The sequence below is a fragment of the Puma concolor genome, chromosome D1, assembly GCF_028749965.1.
Source record: "Puma concolor isolate L17-30 chromosome D1, mPumCon1.1.hap2, whole genome shotgun sequence".
Lineage (NCBI taxonomy): Eukaryota > Metazoa > Chordata > Mammalia > Carnivora > Felidae > Puma > Puma concolor.
This window is the reverse complement of record NC_141676.1, coordinates 115,100,505-115,122,945: the sequence shown is the minus strand read 5'-3', so window position 1 is coordinate 115,122,945 and position 22,441 is coordinate 115,100,505. Positions and strand designations below refer to the sequence as shown.

General features: G+C 39.2%; 1 protein-coding gene across 2 annotated transcripts in view; it reads left to right on the top strand.

Moving 5' to 3' along the window:
- The window catches only part of DYNC2H1 (dynein cytoplasmic 2 heavy chain 1), a 341,612-nt gene that overhangs the window by 186,345 nt on the left and 132,826 nt on the right, over positions 1-22,441 (top strand). For both annotated transcript variants that reach the window (XM_086679269.1, XM_086679270.1), the window contains 3 exons: positions 2,094-2,204; positions 6,928-7,083; positions 17,974-18,049. In XM_086679269.1, coding sequence (XP_086535395.1) covers positions 2,094-2,204; positions 6,928-7,083; positions 17,974-18,049 — 343 coding nt within the window. The remainder of the gene's footprint in view (positions 1-2,093; positions 2,205-6,927; positions 7,084-17,973; positions 18,050-22,441) is intronic.

The following is a 22,441-nucleotide window of genomic DNA, read 5'->3' as shown; positions in this document are numbered from 1 at the left end:
ACCTGTAGCACCTTTCACAACATATAGGCGATCACATCTTTGAATGAGTTCATGACTCAGTGAGTTAATTGATGGACGGTGGTGGTTCATAAAATCAAAACAAGACACAGATTTGGAAACTGAGGTATATGTAAATATTTGAGGAATTCTATTATTAGGACAGTTTTCTGAGAAAACCATTAATGTGTAAAAATATATAATTCATGTCTGATAAATCACGTATGTTTTAAAACATGTAAAGAAGACCTGTAAATGCTTAAATTCTGCTTTTTCTTCCAAATAATAGATCGATAGCTATTTATTTGTGTAACACACAATTACAATGATTTCTCAGAAGCAAATCTTTTTTTTTAACATGTATTTTTTTTTTTTTAACATTTATTTATTTTTGAGACAGAGAGAGACAGAGCCTGGATGGGGGAGGGTCAGAGAGAGAGGGAGACACAGAATCCAAAACAGGCTCCAGGCTCTGAGCTGTCAGCAGAGAGCCTGATGCAGGGCTTGAACCCACGGACCGCAAGATCATGACCTGAGCTGAAGTCGGCTGCTTAACCGACTGAGCCACCAGGTGCCCCAGAAGCAAATCTTTTTTAAAAAAAATTTTTAAAGGTTATCCATGTTTTGAGAGAGAGAGAGAGAGAGAGAGAGAGAGAGGGAGAGACCAAGAATGAGCGGGGGAGGGGCAGAGAGAAAGGGAGACACAGAATCCAAAGCAGGCTCCATGCTCTGAGCTGTCAGCACAGAGCCCGACGTGAGGCTTGAACTCAGGAACCAGAGATCATGACCTGAGCCGAAGTAGGACACTTAACCGACTGAGCCCCCCATGCATCCCTGGAAGCAAATCTTAATTAGAACTTTTTGAAGCATATAAGGTAGATGATAATAAAAAAGTTTAAACTTTAAAATATTTTTTTAAATTTTCTTTTGGGGAGTTAGGATAAATTGTTTAGGTATAAATTTGCAAATTTATTTTCAAACCAACTCTATCATGAATGTGTGTTTTTTACCTTTCTTTAAAAGTGTGCTAACCTAAACCAAAATTTCATGTAAATTTTACGTTCTTAAATTGTTAGTAAGTGTAGATACATTTTACAATATACAATGTTAAGTAAGCACAGTGTTTTTATGGCCAATTCTTTTGCCTTTTTTTTTTTTTTTGTGGTCACCTTCTGTATTTTGCATTAAAATAGTAAATATTAGAATCAGACATAGATTATGTTTTTTAACATAAATTTTAGTTTTCACTCTTTTAGAACTCTTAACAAGTCTTTTGTCATTCATTCATTTGTTTATTCTACAAACACTTGTTTAGTACAGAAAAAAAGCTAGCAGTTGCCGTAAGTGCTCAATGCATACAAAATTTGTACCTGCTCGTAGGAAGGAAGTTGGTGTAGAAGAGACAGCCCACATTAGTAACTATATTGTAGCATAGTGAATACTACAGAAGACAGTTCACAAAGTGTCTTGAGGGATTAATGTGCCTGGGACTGGTACTGAAGAGTTGGAGAAAATATCCCCCTAAGACTTGGACTTAACTTGACAGATGAGTAAGAATTTTCAGGTTCCAAAGAGCATAACAGGTAGAAAGGAAAAATATTCAAGAAGACACAGACATGAAATTTGAATAAGTGACTGCAGCAGATAGCACAGGCCGAGGAATTTGTGTGGTGAAGTTTTGACTTTATATGATAGGCAATAAGTAGGATACAACAAACGTTCCCAATAAAGGAAGCGCTCTCATGCTAGAACTCTCTGGAAGCCCTAATCAAAGCAGTGAGAACCTAAGGTCCAGAAGGTGGTGACCAGTTGAGGTGCATTGGTTACCGCTAACACTTGTCTTGTACTTGCTGTGCATCATGTGCAGCTACGAGTGTTGTACACGGTTCACAAGATGCGCACTCATATTATCCTTGCTCAGCATTGGTGTAAATCCTAGAACCCAAGGTCACAGAGCAAATAAGCAGCAGAATGAAATATATCAGAATGTCACAGAAGGATTTCAGTAGGAAAAAGTTACTACTAATACATTTCTAAAATGGAAATTAGTGTGTATATTGAAGTAGATTTTTATTGTTGCTGTTTTTATAAACCAGGAATTAAATACTCTTCAACCTAAAGATACCTTTCGTCTGTGGCTGACTGCAGAAGTTCATCCCCACTTTACTCCTATTTTATTACAGTCAAGTTTAAAGATCACATACGAGGTAAGAAGATTTGAACCTTGAATCACTAGTTGTCTAAGTGCACTAACCTCCACATGCCTCCTACAGCTCTGTAAAGGACTGTCTGTCCTACAGAACACGTAAAACTGTCTTGTTCAACAAACAATTCGATTAATACATGGGCAGAGGACCTGGATAGATATTTTTCCAAAGAAGACAAGCAGGTGGCCAGCAGACACATGAAAAGATGCTCAGCATCACTCATCATCAGGGAAGTACAAATCGAAACCACCTCGCACCTGTCAGAGTGGCTAACATTAACAACCCAGAAGACCACAGGTGTTGGCCGTGATGCGGAGAAACGGGAACCGTTTACACTGCTGGTGGGAATGCAAACTGGTGCAGCTGCTCTGGAGGTGCTCTGGAGTGTGGAGGTTCCTCAGAAAGTTAAAAATCAAACTACTCTACGACCCAGCAGTTCCACTGCCGGGTATTTACCCACAGAAAACAACACACTATTTCAAAAAGAAACATGCACCCCTGTGTTTATTGTGGGATTATTTATCATAGCCAAACTATGGAAGCCGCAAGTGTCCGTCGTAGATTGGCGGACAGGGAAGGTGTGGTGTCTGCAGTGGCTGATTACTCGGCCGTGACGGGGTGAGATCTTGCTCTTTGCGACACCGTGGATGGACCACAGGGTATTAACCAAGTGAAATAAGTCAGACTGAAAAAGACGAACACGTGAGTCCAGTCTAAGTGGAATGTGGTGATCGAGTCTACAAACGACAAAAAGCAGACGGACAAAAATAGAGGACGGACTGACGGTGCAGGGGGGACGGCGGCGGGAGGTACAGACTGCCCGCGGTAGTGTGAGTCTCGGGGAGGAAGGGCACAGTGAGCGGGACACAGTGGGGGGGGGGTGGTGTGACAGCGTTGTGTGCCAACAGGCAGCAGCTGCGCTTGTGGCGAGCATGGCGTGATGCCACCCTCGTCCAGTCACGTGCTGCACACCTGAAATTGTTGTCAGGTCGTGTGGCAGCTGTACTCAAACAAAACACATTTTGTGTAGGTCAGGTAAAAGAACCATAAATAATAGCATCAGATGATGTTTATCCAAATAAATTTAAATCTTCCTTCTAAATTTTATTTCATTTTTCGGTATTTGTATCAGTAAAAGACACATAAACATAAAATTTGCCATCTTCACCATTTTTGATGGCACAGTTCGGTAGTGACATGTGTGCTCTCTTGTGCAGCAGAGCCCTAGAACTTGTTCATCTTGCCCAGTGGAGACTGTCCGCTGCGGACAGACTCCCCGGTCCCTTCTCCCGTCTCTGGAGGGGGAGGGGCCTGGCTGTCCCTCCTCCACTCTGTGTCTCCAGGAGTTTGCCTGCCTAGGGGCGCCTGGAAGACTTGTCCTTGAGGCCTGGCCTGTCACACTGTCTGTGGGAACGTCCTCAGGGTTTCTCCCCATCGACGCACACGAGGGGGCTTCCTTCCCTGTGAGGGTCCGCGATTCCATGTGTGCGCATGTGGCGTCATCTTGATCCAGCAGTGGGGGACACGGGGGGGGGGGTGCGTGTCTCTGCACAGCTGTGCGTCATGCTGCAGGGATGACGACGGCACAACTGGTTCTCCACGAGCTGGTTCTCAGGGCTTCTGTGGAACTGCCAGGTCAGAAGTCATTCTGTGTTTAATTGTTGAAGGATGCTGCCTTCTGCTGATCCCTGCAGTGCTGCCTGTCATTTGTGTGTGCGTGTGTGTGCGTGTGCGCAGCAGCCATCCTAACGGTGTGAGCGGTGTCTCACCACATTTCCTTCGTAAGTAGTGACGTTGAACATCTTTTTGTGGACTTCTTGCCTGTTTGCATATTGGCTTAGAGAAAGGTCTTAAGTCCTCTGCCCATTTTTAACTGGGTTTTTGATTGAATTGGAGGAGTTCCTTGTCAGATGTATAGTTGACAAATATTTTCTTCCCTTGCATGGTGCCTCCTCGCCACTGTGCTGTTTCCTTTGTAGCCTAGACGTCTTTAAAGTTTGACGTGTCCTGTTTGCCTGGTGTTGGCTTCTGTTGCCTGTGCCCCTGTCATATCCAAAGAGTCATCGCCAGGGCCAATGTCATGGAGCCTCCTTCTATGTTTCCTTCTGGTTTTATTGTTTTATAGCCTTAAGTTTAGGTCTTTAGTGCAGAGTGGATTAATTTTTATATGCGGTATAAAGGGACGGTTCAACTTCTTCTTTTGCACATGAGTATCTGGTGTTCTTATTGGTCTTCTGACAGCAGCTGAGCAAGAGTTCCAGTGTGGGTTTCCTGTTTGAGCCCATCATTCTTCTGACATATCCAAAACTATGTGTGTTTGCAATGTTACCATGTAACTGGGCCAAGTCATAAATAAAATGGTAAATGGAATTAAAACTTTTTAAAACTGGTGGAAGAGGTTCTGCTTGGTTTTTTTCTGTTTGTAGAAATTTGTTTTGTGTGATCTTTGTTATGAAGAAAAATGTCTTCATATTGATTATAGTCACGTGTTTCTTTAGATCAGTATTTCTTGTTTTTTATCTGAAGATGTTAGTCTCATTTAAGGAAGAAAAAGGATAATGGTTAATCCACAGAATGTAAAGTTCATTCACTATTTGGAAACATGTCAATCAAGTCTTTACGATGTCTAGTAAAATGAACTTTTCCAAAATCGTCTCAGCTGCTCTCCCAGTACACCCTGACTGTATATTCTAGCGGTGAATTGTTGTAGCCAAAAGGATAGGGGCTATTTTTTCTCTTGAGCATTGTAGTTACTGCATACTACCTGGCACGTACAGTACATGAAGAATTAATTTATCAGGAGAACTGTTCTTGAATATTTTCATGTACAGCCTTTGCCGGGATTTTCTTTCAGGAGGTGATTTGATTACTTTTAATGGAAATTTTATTTGAATTGGTATTTTTTTCTAATTCTTAATTCCATATAGATAATTAACTATTTTAGAAAATAGTCCAGTTAATTATATTCAAAATTATTACTGTATATGTATGTACACACGTGTATATTATCTTTAAAGGTTGTTACATCTCTATCTAATTGTTTATTTCTTCTTTTGATTAGTTGACAGACTTTTAAAAATTCACTCCAAAAACCTGATGTCATACTTAATAATTTGCTTTTTTTCTACTAATGCTTTTCACTGAATTTCCTGCTTTATTCTTCTTTTTTAAGTTTCCCTTAGATTTCTATTTGCCTTTGGTATTCCTGATTTCTTGTGTTGAATGCTTAACTAATATATATTTACTTGAGGTAATATTGAAATTATTTTATGTCTGTGAATTTGCAGTTGACTACATGCTAGGCCTTATCCCATAATTGGACATGTTAGTGTCTTTATTTTGTTATTTTTCAAAAATATTTGTGTCTGATTTTCTCTAATTCTTTATGATTTGTTCATTTTATGTAATCTTTAGTGCTTTAAAAACTAAGTGGATATTTAGTTTTCTGTTATTTTCACGTTTTATCAAGTAGTGCTCAGAAAATTTGGCCTATTTTGTCATAATTTTTGTTACTGTTTCATAAACACGAAACATTTTTATTTTTAAAAGTATATGGATATGTACTTAGTAAATCAATGGTATTTTCTTCTAATGTTGAAGAAGTCTTTTTATTTGAGAAAAACACAGCATGGAAAGGATCGCAGAGGGACTGACTGTAGCAGGCATTCTTTAAAGGAAAAGTTTTACTTTTTAAAAAAGCTAATTAAAATAAATTCAGATAAATGCACATTTTTTTAACATTAGAAGAATTCTCCAGGAAACCTATGATTAATAGACAAATGTGTTTGATTAAAAAAAAGGATTTTTTTTTTTTTAACACACAAGAAGTGGGTTTAGTTTACACTTTTCCAAAAAGAATTTGAAATTCATCTTTCTCATTTGGATAATTCAACAATATAAACCGATCCTGGACATGTAGATAAGTGCTTTCTGACTGAGTACTAGTTCAATATACACTTTGTGGATTTGAATTTGTGTTTATGAGCCTAGTGGTATCTGCTAATCCCCACTTGAACTCCAGTGGTCTAATGTGCTGGGAGTGTTAGTTGGCGTTGTATGTCAACAGTGCAGGGAGGGCCCAGAAGCTCAGATAGCACCTGCAGAAGGGGGCGTGTTCATAGCAGAGGAAAAACCATGTGCCCCTAACAGTCAGTGTCACATTCCTTGTGTATGATTTAGTTTCAGTAAAATACCTCAACGATCATAGAAAATTTAACTTTAATGTTTGTTTATTTGGGAGAGAGAGACAGACAGAGCTCAAGCGGGGGCGGGGCAGAGAGAGAGACACACACAGAATCCAAAGCAGGCTCCAGGCTCTGAGCTGTCAGCACAGAGCCCGATGTGAGACTTGAACTCACAGGCTGTGAGATCATGACCTGAGCCTAAGTCGGACTGAGCCACCGACTGAGTCGGACTTAACCGACTGAGCCACCCAGTTGCTCCGGCAATCATGTAAAATTTATTGGGTTGTTTTAAATATTGTTGCTTTTATAGTTTTTTTTTAAATTTGAAAAGTATTGAATTTGTACTGGATATAAATTTAAACTCCTTTTTACAAGGAGTTTAAAACTAGTTTTAGATACATACTTTTTGAAGTAATATAAAATAAGTCAAATTGGGTGGTTAATGGTGAAAACTTTTCTTTATTAAAGTATGTTCTCAAACATGTTAAATATTAATTTGGAAGATTTGAGACAATAAGGGGTCAATCTTTTGTCTTCAGTCACCTCCAGGTTTGAAGAAGAATTTAATGCGCACTTACGAATCTTGGACTGCTGAGCAAATCAGCAAAAAAGACAGCATCCATCGAGCTCACGCTCTCTTTAGTTTTGCGTGGTTTCATGCTGCATGTCAGGAAAGACGAAATTACATTCCACAGGTGAGTGAGAACATGTGTTGGACCTCTTGTAAATTGTGCATATTTTTGTATCAGAGCATTCCTACCAATTTAGTTTCAGCGACTGGGATTACTTAATAATTTGGTTCATGGTTTACGACTTTCTATCTCTAATTCTGTCTTTGTTGTTCATCTTCAGGACTGTATACGTAGCTCACATCTCTGAATTACATTGTTCGCCACAAGGCATGAACCATAATAAACCCTCAGTGATTGTTCGGTGTCATTTTTGTGGTTGATCCATCATAGACATCTCAAAGTTCAGAACTGAATTCCGCATATTGTTTTCCTTTCATGTTTCCCTCTCAGTAAAAGGCATTGATCCTTTTATCCATTTATTTATTTATCCATTTATTTCCTCATGCTAGAAACCTAGGAATTGTTCTTGGTATGTTTTTCTTTCTTAGCCTACCTACCCGGTTCATTCCCGAGTCATGTGGATTTTACTTTCAACATACAGTTCAAATCTGTGCATTTCTTTCCACTATTTTCTCTGAGTACCTTACCGCTTACCTGTACTACTTTCTGAGATCATTTCCTGTTCTTTTTGATTTTTCCATTTAGCAGCCAGAATCATTTTCCTAATATGGCAGTTTGATTATTTCACTACTCTGCTTACGACCCATCAAATGACTTTCTAGTGTACTTGTGAAGAAATAGGCACATTTCTGGTCCTTTGTCTTCAGCATCGTCCCAGAACCCTCTTCCCACTTGGTCTCTGCAACTCAGCCACAGTGGACTTCTTCCTGGTCCTCGAATTCATCCAGCTCTTTGCCGCCATAGGTGTTGCCTGGTATTGTTCTCACGACCAATAGGCCACCCTTTCCCACTGCTGTGGCCATCTTTGCTGGAACATGTTCTGTTCTTGCCAAATGCCTATCTCAGCCGTAAATTGCATCCCTTCCAGATTTAATTTTTCCCATCTTTTTTTTAGCTTTGTCCACTTCTGTTTGTTCCTCAGCCTGTCCCTGTTTTAGCCTCTCTCTCTGTTTCAGTTACATGTCAGAATAGGGTCGTGGGTTCCGAAGTCACAGACTTGGGTTTGAGTCCTGCCTCTCGAATTTCCTAGCAGGTGACCTGGGGAAAGTTACTGAACTCTAGTAAGCCACAGTTTCCTCAGCTGTGTAATGGGGATTACTCACCACGCTTACCTTTCTTGCGAGGATGAGATGGAGCAGTGTATGTGTACAAGTGCCTTGCACGTGACCTGCCAATAAAGATGTGTCTCGCTGATGCGGTAGTAAGTAAAACAGTGACGTGTTGTTTCCACACAGTCTGCACACTGCCCGTAAAGGAGCGTGTACTTGTTCTTGTCACCTTACAAAGAAGGCCCGTGGGTCTTGATGGCAGTTAACTTGCCGGAGGACTCTTACCTCAGCCTGCAGAGCTTGGCAGTGACCGGGCCCACCTCTTCTAGAGCCTCCGCCCCTAACAGCAGCTCGTGCTGACGGGTTCATGAACAACAGTGGTAGTGAAAGAACTGTACTGAAAACAAGGAATTGTTTTTTAAATGAAATTACATTTTTTTTATTATGTGATACATGTACCTGGTATAAATTAAAAAGCTACAAGATGATTCGCACCTAAAATTTAGTCTGTTCCCTTTCTCTCTCCCTGTCACCAGTTTCTCTTCTCAGGACAGCTGCTGTTCACCCCTTCTTGGGTGTCCTTCAAGAAAGATTGTATAAATAAACATTTTATGTATCTACACTCAGACATGCATACAGTCTTTTTAACTCAAATAGCATGTTACAAATACAGTTTTGTATTTTGCTTTATTAACCAAAACATTACAGAGATTTTTAAAGATTACTGACCAATAGGCACACCTGTGTGGCTCAGTCAGTTGAGCATCTGATTCTTGTTTCGGCTCAGGTCATGATCCCAGGGTTGTGGATCCAGCCCCATTGGGCTTGGCACTGAGCATGGAGCCTGCTTAGGATTCTCTCTCCCTCTCTCTCAAATTAAAAAAAAACAAAGAGTAGTAACCATTTAATGCCTAATTTTAAAATATTATTTGTATTCACCATATCTATGTACTTACTTATAAGCAGTTTTGTTAGATGGGCATACATGTTCTTTTCAGTCTTTGCTGTTACAAAAAACATTGCAGTGGATATCCTTATATTTGCCTCATTTAATGTTTATTCAGGGTGGCAATTTCTAAATTTGGAGAGTTTGGGTCAACATATACTTTTATTTTAGTTTAGTTCAGTTTACTGAGAGACTGAGCACACACGAGAGTGGGGAAGGGGCACATGGAGGGAGAGAATCCCAAGCTGGCTCCTCAGTGCAGAGCCCAACATGGGGCTCGATCCCCCAACCCTGGGATCATGACCTGAGCCAGAATCAAGAGTTGGACGCTCAACTGCCTGAACCACCCAGGAAGCCCAGAGAGAATTTGTATATAGTACCAAAATGTCCTTTTTTAGAGCAATTTACTTTCACACACAAATATTTGAAAGTGTCACTTTTTTTAACACATTAAGTTTGCTTTCTTTAAAATGAAGAAATTGGGAGGAAAACCCAGTCAAAACATAAAATACCATTAAAATTGTTAGAGATAATGTCATACAGATATGCACTCCACAAACTGTTTTACTATTTTTCCTCCTTTTGCTTTAATCACCAACTTCTAGAAGTAAAGATCCATCACCAAGTCAACTTGGTTTTCATTCCTTGTGTTAATGAAAGGTGTTTCGCTATTTTTCATTGCAGTGCTGTATTGGGTCGCAGAATTAACTTCCTCTAATTTACACATGTGTGCTGTACTTCTAATACTACACTTAATGTAAGGTCTTTTTGATTGATGCTTGTTACTCTTTGATACCTTATTATTCTTACTACACAGTGGGTACCTTGGTAATGGGGTTCTTCTCATTCATGTTTACAAGACCACTTAACACCCTGCCTGGGTTTCCAGGTGGGCTAAGTAAGATTTGATGGGCTGTCTAGAGAGCCTTCCCACAATTTACATTATTTCTATTAGAAAATATGATATGAAAAACAAAAATTACCTTTTGAATTTTTTGTACCATATTTTACAAATCCTTAATCATATGCCACAGTGTCAGTAACTATGCTACTCAGAGTGTACAGTTCTTACCATTTTGGAATTAGAACCTCAAGAGGAAATTGCTGTGTCAGGTAATACTGAGAGTTGAGGCCTTCTAACTTGAGAGTGTTATAAATATTAATCTCTGAAGTATTAAAAAAATTTTAAGTAAACACATAAATAAGGTTTAATAGTGATATAAGAAATATTATCAATACTTTATTTTGAGTAGGTAGGAAATGTATTTAATGTATTACAGGAAGCAAGCAGAAGTTAAGATGGTGGAGTAGTAAGGACACCCTGGACATGTCCCTTGAACTCAGATCAACATCAAACCATTTTGAACACATAGGAAATCAATCTCAGGATTCACACAATGATCTGCATAGTTTGAGGGAGAGAACGCAGCAGGTGCATGGTGCTGAGAGGTGAACTGGTGAGCGAGAAGAGCCAGGGTGCCTCAGAGGGGAGGCAGTCATTTTTGCCGAGAGGAGAGAGAGAGAGAGAGAGAGAGAGCAGTGCCTCCGGTTTTTGCAGGAAAGCACTTGCCCCAAAAGCAGATAGAAAGAGTGAAAACACTCTCTGGGGACTAGACAAGAAAATGTCCCCCAGAACCACCGATGAGGGAAAGGAGAGGTTTCGGTACCACCAGGTTTTTATAAATGGTGGGGCACCGAGTGTGACGTTTCAGAGGTCAGCACCTGGCGGTGTCCAGTGATGAAGGAGGGCAGAGTCCCCAGAGCAGCCACAGGGTCTGAGGGTCCCAGGGGTCACATCGGGAGAAGCGGTTCCCCTGCTTGCGAGAGCATTTGGTGGAGGTGATTTGGCGTCTCATGGGCAAAAGACCCAGGGGGCACCATCAAGCCCCACGCTCACCAGCATAGGAACAAAGACTCCTGATGAGGGCAGCAAACCCTGGTTTAGCCTACTGACCATAGACTGCTGCAAAGCTCCAGTTCTAGGAGAGATGGGATCTAGCTTCATTCGGGTTTTTTTGTTGCTTATGATTTTTTTTTTCCTCCACCTTGGATACAGAAAGAGCAAAATTATTTTTAAATTTTATTATTTATTTTTAAGTTTTTAATTTTTTCCCTCTTTTGTCTTTTTTCTTTCAAGCTTTTTATAAGCAGACCAAAACACACCTAGAATCTAGGTTCCTTTACTTGAATTTTTTAAAAATTAAAAATTTTTTATTTGTTATTTTTTTACTTTTTTAATTTTTTTCTTCCTCCAAAATGACAAGATAGAGGAATTCACCCCAAAAGAAAGAACAGGAAGAAATGACGGCCAGGGATTTAATCAGTACGTATATAAGTAAGATGTCTGAACTGAGATTGAAAACAGTGATTATAAGAATATTAGCTGGGCTTGTAAAAAGCTAGAAAACCCTAGAGAATCCCTTCCTACCAATATAAAAGAGCCAAAATCTAGTCTGGCCGAAATTAAAAATGCTATAACTGAGATGCAAACCGGATGGATGCCATGACAGTGAGGATGGCTGAAGCAGAGTAGCGATTCAATAATAAAGAAGATAAAATTATGTGAAAAAATGAAGGTGAAAAGAAGAGGGAAAGAAAGGTAATGGATCATAAAGGTAGACTCAGGAAACTCAGCATCTTATTAAAACGGAATAATATTCATATCATGGGAGTCCCAGAAGATGAAGAGAGAGAAAAGGGGGGATAAAATTTATGTGAGCAAATTACAGTGGAAAACTTCCCCATTCTGGGGAAGAATGCAGACATAAAATCCTAGAAGCACAGAGAACCCCCATTAAATTCAGCCATTGCCAGCCATTGCCAAGTCATATCACAGTCAAAAGCCAGCCATTGCCAAGACATATCATAGTCAAATTCACAAAATACAAGGAAAGAATTATGAAAGCAGCAAGGAAAAAAAGAAGTCCTTAACCTACAATGGAAGACAGATCAGGTTTGCAGCAGCCAAGAATTCTTTATTAGGCAAGGCTGTCTTTCAGAATAGAAGGAGGGTTAAAGACTTTCCTAGACAAAATCTTAAGGAGTTGGTGACCACTAAACTACCCTTGCAAGAAATTATAAAAGGGGCTCTTTGTAACATCACCAGAAACACCAACTCTACAGGTAACACACTGGCACCAAACTCCTATCTTTCAGCAATCACCCTGAATGCAAATGGACTATATGCTCCAATCAAAAGACATTGGGTATCAGAATGAATAAAAAAAATAATACCCATCTATATGCTGCCTACAGGAGATTCATTTTAGATCTGAAGACATCAACAGATTGAAAGTGAGGGAATGTAGAACCATCTATCATGCTAATGGATGCCAAAAGAAAGCCTGAGTAGCCATACTTATACCAGACAAACTAGATTTTAAAGGAAAGACTGTAACAAGAGCTGAAGAAGGGCATTATGTCATAATTGAGGGGTCTATCCATCAAGAAGATCTAACAATTGTATAGATTTATGCCCCTAACTTGGTATGCCCAAATATATAAATCAATTAATAGCAAACATAAACTCATTGACAGTAATACAATAATCGTAGGGAACTTTAACATACCACTTATATCAAAGGACAGATCATCTAAGCAGAAAATCAACAAGGAAACAGTGGCTTTGAAGGACACGCTGGACCAGATGGACTTAAAAGATATATTCAGAACATTTCACACTAAAACAGAATACACATTCTTCTTAAGTGTTCCTGGGACATTTGCCAGAATAGGTCACATACGTGGTCACAAATCAGCCCTCAACAGGTACAAAAGGTTGAGATCATACCATGCATATTTTCAGATCACAACGCTATGAAACTTGAAATCAACCCCAAGAAAAAGTTTGGAAAGCCTTTAAATACATAGAGGTTAAAGAACATTCCACTAAAGAATGAATGGGTTAACCAGGAAATTAAAGAAGAAATAAAAAAAAAAAATACATAGAAGCAAATGAAAATGAAAAGATGACCATTCAAAACCTTTAGGATGCAGCAGAGGCATTCCTAAGAGAGAAATAATATTGCAATACAGGTCTTATACCTAACTCTAACACTTAAAGGGATTAGAAAAGGAGCAGCAGTTGAAGCCTAAAGCCAGCAGAAGAAGAGAAATAATAAAGACTAGAGCAGAAATAAATGATACAGGAACAAAAAACCCAGTAGAACAAATCAATGAAACTAAGAGGTGGTTCTTCAAAAGAATTAATAAAATTGATAAACTCCTAGCCAGACTTAATGAAAAGAGAAGAGAAAGGACCTAAATAAATAAAATCATGAATGAAAGGGGAGAGATCACAACTAACACCAAAGAAATATAAACAGTTATAAGAGAATATTATGAAAAATATGCCAACAAACTGGAGAATCTGGAAAAAATGGATAAATTTCTAGAAACATTGAAAGTACCAAAACAGGAAGAAATAGAAAATTTGAACAGACCCATAACCAGCAAAGAAATTGAAACAGTAATCAAAAACTTCCAACAGGGGCGCCTGGGTGGCGCAGTCGGTTAAGCGTCCGACTTCAGCCAGGTCACGATCTCGCGGTCCGTGAGTTCGAGCCCCGCGTCGGGCTCTGGGCTGATGGCTCAGAGCCTGGAGCCTGTTTCCGATTCTGTGTCTCCCTCTCTCTCTGCCCCTTCCCCGTTCATGCTCTGTCTCTCTCTGTCCCAAAAATAAATAAACGTTGAAAAAAAAAAATTAAAAAAAAAAAAAAAAAAAAAAAAAAACTTCCAACAAACAGGAGTGTAGGGCAGCAAGATGGCTTCCCAAGGGAATTCTACCAGACATTTAAAGAAGAATTCATAACTATTCCTCTCAAACTTAAAAAAAAAAAAAAATAGAAATGGAATGGAAACTTCCAAACTCATTCTGTGAGGCCAGCATTACCTTGATTCCAAAAACAGACAAAAACCCCACTAAAAAAGAGTTATAGGCCAATATCCCTGATTAACATGGATGCAGAAATTCCCAACAAAATACTAGCAAATCAAATTCAACAGTACATTAAAAGAATTATTTACCATGATCAAGTGGGATTTATCCCTGGGCTGCAGGGCTAGTTCAGTATTCACAAATAGATGAATATGATACACCACATTAATAAAAGAAAGTGTGCAAACCATATGTTCCTGTCAATAGATGCAGAAAAACATTTGACAAATTACAGCATCCATTCTTGATAAAAAAAAAACAAAACCCTCAACAAAGTAGGGATAGATGGGACCTAACCATATACGAAAGACCCACAGTTAATACCATCCTCAGTGGGGAAAAACTGAGAGCCTTTCCCCTATGGTCAGGAACAAGACAAGGATGTCCCCTCTCACGATTACTATTTAACACAGCACTGGAAGTCTCAGACTTAGCAATCAGACAGCAAAAAGAAATAAAAGGTAGCCAAGTCAGAAAGGAAGAAGTCAGATTTCCACTATTTACCAATGGCATGATACTCTATGTGGAAAACCTGAAAGATTCCACCAAAAAATTACTAGGACTAGTACATGAATTCAGCAAAGTTGCAGGATATAAAATCAACCTACAGAAATCTGTTGCAATTCTATACGCCAATAACAAAGCAACAAAAAGAAATGAAGGAATCAATTCCATTTGCAACTGCAGTTAGGTACCTAGAAATAAAGCTAAACAAAAAGGTAAAGATCTGTACTCTGAAAAATATAGAAGGCTTATGAAAGAAATTGAAGAGGACACAAAGAAATGGAAAAACATTTCATGCTATTGGATTGGAAGAACAAACATTGTTAAAATGTCTATACTACTGAAAACAATTCACACATTTAATGCATTCCCCGTCAAAATGCCACCAGCATTGTTCACAGAGCTAGGACAAACCTAAAATTTGTATGGAACACAAAAGACCCCAAATAGCCAAAGCAGTCCTGAAAAAGAAAAACAGAACTGGAGGCATCACAATTCTGGATTTCAAAGTATATTATAAAGCTGTAGTCAGACCGTATGCTACTGGCGTGAAAACAGACACATAGATTGATGGAACAGAATAGAAAACCCAGAATGGACCCACAATTATATGGTCAACTGATTTTTGATGAAGCAGAAAAGAATAGCCACTGGAGGAAAGACAGTCTTTTCAAGAAGTGATGTTGGGAAAACTGGACCACTTCCTTCTACCACGTACAAAGAATAAATTCAAAATGGATGAAAGACCTAAATGTGAGACAGGAAACCATCAAAATCTTCGAGAAGAACACAGGAAGCCACCTCTTGACCTTGGTCAGAGCAGCTTCTTACTAGAAATGTTGTTGGAGACAAGGGAAACATACTGATACTTCATCAGAATAAAAAGCTTCTGCACAGGAAAGGAAACAATCAACAAAACTAAAAGGCAACCTACAGAATTGGAGAAGATATTTCCAAATGACATATATGATAGTTATCCAAAAGCTATAAAGAACTTAGCAAACTCAACATACAAAATACAAAAAAAAAAAACAAATAACCCAGTTAAGAAATGGGCAGAATACATGAATAGACAGTTTTCGAAAGAAGACATCCAGATGGCTAACAGACACATGAAAAGATGCTCATCACTCATCATCAGGAAAGTATAAATCAAAACCATGATGAGATACCACCTCACACCTGTCAGGTTGGCTAAAATTAACAACACAAGAAACAACAGGTGTTGGCAAGGATGCACTGTTGGTAGGAATGCAAACTGGTGCACCCACTCTGAACAGTATGGAGGTTCCTCAAAAAGTTAAAAATAGAACCACCCTAGAATTCCAACAGTTGCACTCCTAGGTATTTATAGGTATTTACACAAAGGATACAGATAGACTAATTCCAAGAGATAGATGCATACCAATGTTTATAGCAGGACTATCATTAATAGCCAAATTATAGAATGAGTCTAAGTGTCTACCAACTGATGAATGGATAAAGAAGATGTGGCATATGTACACAATGGAGTATTATTCAGCCATCAAAACGAACGAAATCTTGTCATCTGCAATGACATGGATGGAGCTAGAGTGTATGTTGCTAAATGAAATAAGTCAATCAGAGAAAGACAAATACCATATAATTTCACTCATGTGGAATTTAAGAAACAAATCAGATGAACATATATGAGGGGAAAAAGGAAAGGCAACAAACCAGAAGAGATTCTTTTTTTAATTTTCAAAAGAGACTCTTATTTTCAAAAGAGACTCTTAACGACAGAGAACAAGCTGAGCATTGATGGAGGGAGGGAGGTGGGCAATGGACTGGATGAATGATGGGCATTAAGGAGGACACTTGGGAGGAGCACTTGGTGTTGTGTGTAAGTGCTGAATCACTGAATTCTTCTGAAGCCAATATTGCACTGTATGTTAACTAATTAGAATTTAAATAAAAAGTTGAAAGAAAATATATTGTCACTGAAGTTTGTTATTGTTGACAGGCATGTAACCCTTACAGATCTCTGATTCTTACCTGTACTGAATCTTAGCGAGTGAGGTTTAAATCTCGTGTGTGTGTGTGTGTGTGTGTGTGTGTGTGTGTGTGTGTTTACAATATCTATAATTTTAAAAAAGTATCCAAATGCTAGTGACCCCCAAATTTATGTATCTAGCTCAGATCCGTTCTCTAAGCCCTAGGTTTTTGTGTCCAACTCTTTATATGTGCCAGTTTGTTTCAGAAATGACTGAAAACCCCTGTGTTCTGGGTGTGAGCCTTAGAGCACAGACTTCTCCAGAGCATGGGTTTTTTCTCTTTGCTTCAGTGGTAGATTCTCACCGACCAGACAGTGCCTGGTGTGCAGCAGGCCCTCAGTAGCTTCCAGTAGCTTCTCCTCTCTCATTTTACACAAATTCTCTAACTTTATTGTCCTAAGTGTCCATGTACTTACTCCTTCCTGTGTGTTCTACTCCCCGCTCCCCACCAGGGCGGCGGTGCCTTAACTCCTGGATGAGCTCAGACCTCTTTCTTGTGCAGACCATGTACGACTCTTTGCATCAAGCACGTTGTAGTTGTAGCCTGTAGTTGGAGGTGTGTTTGAGTGGTGGATTGTGCCCACCCACTTTTCCCCCTTGCCCACATTTTACTGACAGCCACCTGAGGGCAGAGATTATGTTTCGGTTCATTCTTTCATTCCCAGTGCTTTACATATAACATGCATTTTGTACATATTGTTTTGAATGATTAATGGTTGAAATTTGTTTTGATATTCCTAAATACTATTAAAGTCTAAATAGATTTTAGTTTCAATGCATTACATTAAACTAAATTAGTTAGAGTGATTGTAAGTACCATCAGAATTTTTTTTACTTTTTTCATATTTTTATAAAACCTAGAGCTCTATGAATGTTCTTTTTATATAAGCATTGTAGCTTTTAGCTGCAAGTTTATAATTTAGTTCCAACATGAATGCTTCATGGGTGAAATGTACAGGAAATAATGCTTTATTTTTGGGCCTTTAAAAAATTTTTGTAACATTTCTTTTCTCATGTTTATTGACAAAATCCACAAGTCTGAAATATAAAATTATAGAAAATATCTCACTGAATACACTGTACTTAGACTCCAAAATTTACTATACCAATTTGTTCCCTCTGTGACTGAATTGCCACAATACTTAAATGATAAAAACTATTCTAGTATTAAAAGTCCTTGGCATGCTGTGATGTCAGTAAATTTCTTTTTAAAAATTACTGTTACTTGAGAGTTATTGTTTTTATTAAAAAGTTTTGGGAGTTTTCCTTTTATTTCATTAGCATATTTTGAACATTCTTAAGATTATAAAGTCGATGATGCCTACATGTGTATCTTTGAACACTGTTTGTAGGTCATTAATATTTGTAAATTTGTTTTGATAGGGTTGGACCAAGTTTTATGAGTTTTCTTTATCAGATCTTCGGGCTGGATACAGCATTATTGACAGGCTCTTTGATGGTAAGTTCTAGTGATAACTGTCCTCCTGATATTAATCGGAAAATTTTTTTGAGGTCTTACTAGCAGTGTGGTTTTTTCAAAATTGACTTCCTATCATGAAACTTGTTTTTGCTTTTCATTTTGTGTTTTATGTCCTGGCTGCTGTGCTTATGTTAGTGGCTAGTTCTCTATCTGTGATGGTCATTAGTTTTACATGCCATAGTTTTCTGATCTTTCTGTAGCTCTCAGGAAGCCAAAACCTGGAGAGACGTTGTCTTCACTTTGTGGCCTTCCTAGGTTTCAGGCTTAGGAAGAATTGTTCAGCTCTCCGGAACTGTGAAATCGGGGACTATGCTAGACTAACGTCAGTACTACACATCTGTAGAATCTAAACTTATGGTTAAGTAGGAGTTAAGGATCAAGGTGCAAATAATAGACTGTAATAGACAAGACCATGTGATGTGATCAGTTGAGGCCATCCTGCCCTCTGCCCTCTGATGTGTATTGTGCAGAGGTGCAGGGGCACAGCAGGGGACGCGAGGGTTTAGAGCAGGGATGGATTGGAGGAGAGAATATATTCATAGGGATCTCAAACTTAAAAATGCCCCTGGAGCCCCACCAAGCCCTTCCCTGAATCCCCCGTTTCAGTAAACACCACCACCAGTCGTGTATTTGTTCAGGGTCAGAACCTGTGAACCACCTGGGTTCTTTTTCTCATCCTGAAATGTCCAGTGTCTGGGCAATTTCTGTCCCTTCCATGTCCAAACCGGATCCCGATTCTGCTCACTGACTCAGCCTCCTCAGTGCTTGCTGCTCCGAGAAGAGCTGCTTACGCAGGCTTCTTTGTGATCAGCACTCTCTGAAACATTCGCCACGCGTCAACCAAGCGTTGAGAAAAGTAAAATGAGGTACGTCGTCCCTGTTTAAAACCTGCAGCCACCTTAGTCCTTTCTTTTCCTCTGACAGGCCAGGCCTGTTCTCCCTGAAGTTCTCGGTGGGTGCTCTTCTGAAGTGCCTCTGTCCCAGACCTCTACGTGATCCCTTCGTTCACATCTCTGCTTCGGGGCTCTTCTTCAGAAAAGCTTTGCGTTACCACCAAATCTAAGTCATTGTAAAGGCTCTTCTCTACCCACTTGTTCTGTTGTGTTGTTGGAGCATGTCAGTGCGACCTTGTTCATCTGTCCCCACTAGAGCACCATCTACCTTAAAGCAAAGTTTTTGGCTGTATGTCCTTAATGCCTGTAGCAGGACCCTCCTGCTAACGGTAGACACTCCGTTATTGTTAGTTGAATTAATATCAGACACCAGAAATTATTCTGTAGCGTATCTTTGGCAGAATGATAGGGATGGACATCTAGTATGTAGCCAAGTCCCAGTTTAATTTATATGTTTATGACATTAAAGTTTTAAATGATATATGTACAAAAAGTACTTATAAGATCATATCTCAGTGAAATTTCCAGAAAATGAGCAGACTCGTGTAGCCAGCACCTTAATCAAGAAATAACGTCACCAGTAATTCTGATTCCACTCTATCTCATGCTGCCTTATGGTCATGACCATCCCCAACCCCCACTGCCACCCCCACTGCCCTGTCCCTCCGCTCCTGTGGTAAACACCAGGCATCTCCTAACTATATACAGCAATTTTGCCTGTGTTCGTACAGCTGGGATCGTATGTCACGTACTGCTTAGTCCTTAGGTTCTTTCAGTTCACGTTGTCTTGAGAGATTCGTCTGTATGGTTACATGCAGGTACAAGTCATTTATTATCAGTGCAATATAGTGTGTCATTCTTTGATCGTGTGACTTCTGTCGGTGGACATGTGGGTCCTGTGGGGTGGTGGTGATCTCGCTGCTACCTTCAGTAACAATTTGGATATGTTTGTGTTGAGTCTGTATGTAGGGGTAGGTGGGACATTCGTTTGTTCACCATTAGTGAATGCCAAATAATATTCTAAGTGAGTTTTTCTGCATGGTACAGATTTCTCAATTACACGTGGTAAAAGTGTATATGAACTTAAAATTTAGTAAATGGGCATATATTGAATCTTTGTAATTAACCCCAGTTCAACAGAGTGTTACCAACCTTCTAGAAGCACCTCCCCTGCTCCTTGATACACATGACCCCACAGTGCCCTAGTGCATGCCAAGGGTAGCCACTTTTCTGACTCTTCGAGTGATTGTTTTCAGTATTAATACAGTATGTACTAAGGCTTTAGCTTGCATTGAAACTTGGTCATTTTTCTTTTTCTTTGTATTTTCAAGTTTTTCTTTAAAATTTTTAATGTTTATTTATTTTTGAGAGTGAAAGAGACAGAGTGTGAACGGAGTAGGGACAGAGAGAGGGAGACACAAAATCTGAACCAGGCTCCAGGCTCCCAGCTGTCAGCATAAAACCCGACATGGGGTTTGAACCCACAAACTGTGAGATCATGACCTGAGCTGAAGTCGGACGCTTAACTGACTGAGCCACCCAGGTGCCCCTCAAATGTTTCTCTAAATTCCTTTTAGTTAGGGGCACCTGGGTGGCTCAGTCGGTTAAGCCTCTGACTTGGTTTCAGCTCAGGTTATGATCTCATGATTCATGAGATAAAGTCCTACGCCAGGCTCTGTGGTGACAGCATGGAGCCTTCTTGGGATTCTCCCTTTCTCTCTGCTCCCCCCTGGCTTGTGTTTACTCATTCTCACTCCTTCGCTTGCTCGCTCGCACTCTGTCTCTCTCTCTAAAATAAATAAACTTTAAAAATAAATAAATTCCAGTTAATATGCACTGTAGTGTTCGTTTCAGGAACTTAATTTAGTGATTCATCACTTACACACAATGCCCAGTGCTCATCACAGGTGCTGTCCTTAGTCCCCATCACTAATCTAGCCCATCCCCCACCCTCTTTCCTCCATCGACCCTCAGTTTGTTCTCTGTCGTTAAGAGTCTCTTGTGGTTTTTTCCCCTCCTCTTTTTATTCCCACACTTCCCGTAAGTTCATCTGTTTTGTTTCTTAAATTCCACATATGAATGAAATCATATGATATTTGTCTTTCTCTAATTGTGCTTAGCATAATACATTCTAGTTCCATCCATGTCCTTGCAAATGGCAAAATTTCATTCTTTTTGATGGCTGAGGAATATTCCATTGTATACATACACCACATCTTCTCTATCCATTCATTAGTCAGTGGACACTTGGGCTATTTCCATAATTTTTCAAAATGCTTTAAACTTTATTTTTATAGTGTCACTATGAGATCATCATTATTAGTGCCCTTTGAGGGTGAGGATACCAAAGCAAGGAGTTTGAATGATTTGTCATTATGTTTGACACTTGTGATGGAATTAATTAATAGCCTCACATTATTTTTTACACATATCACACCATTGAGTTGTTGTGAATAAGAGGCCCGTGCTTTAAAGTGATAGTGCATCTCATGGTAAAAATCTAACTGTATAATCTTAGGATTCTAGAATTTCTTCGCATGTACACAATTAAGTACAAAAAAGAGAAAAAGCTCTAATTATATTGATGAGAAATTATGTAGCTCATAAGACCCGGGCCACATGTATAATCTTGATGCCTGAGTTTCCTGATCTGTAAAATAGGGTGATAGCAGACGCATGTCCATTGATTCAATTTTTGAGAAGGTTGAATGAGAAAAGCCCCATGAAGCATTTGATATTTAGTACATTGACTATATTGAGTAAGTTAGCAGTAATTGACTGTTTTTGCTATTGCTATGATTTCAGTTCTGGTTTTTTAATCTTAAACAAAACTCACCTTGAGAACAGTGGGTGTAAGACACATAAGGTCTTAAAAGTTATATAAAATATATTTTACATAATAGCTAGTTGTATTTTATAGATTGAAGGTCCATTAATGTTTCTCTGTGCCCTGGTGGCCTACCTATGCATGAATGGCTTTTCCATTACTAATCTATTACTTAGTAAACAGCAAGGTAGCACTAGAAAATGGAGTCCTGGTGAAGTCCCTTGTTATAGCTGTTTGGCCACTGTTGATCATAAGATGTAGGCAGGAAGCAACTTTAATCAGTCTTCCATGCTGCAGACGCCCTGTCCGGCAGGAGGCCACCTCGATCACCTGTGCGCTGTGGCCTGAAATAGCACAGAGATCTTTGTGCGATCTCGGACTTTATAGTAATCAAATGCAACTAGACCAGCCCTGCTAGTAGTGAGGGGAACCAGCTACTATAAATGTAATGGTTTCCTATAGTTACTGCGGACGTGAGGTTTAATTCTTACATTTTAAAATTACCACTGAACTGTGGTTAAGAGAATGCTTTGTTGCAAAATGAAATAATGACTTGAGAGTCTCGTGTTGTTTTATACTACATTTCTTTACTAGAATAGGAAATGGACAGTTGACTGTTAAAATCAGGACATTTAGAAGATTACAATATGT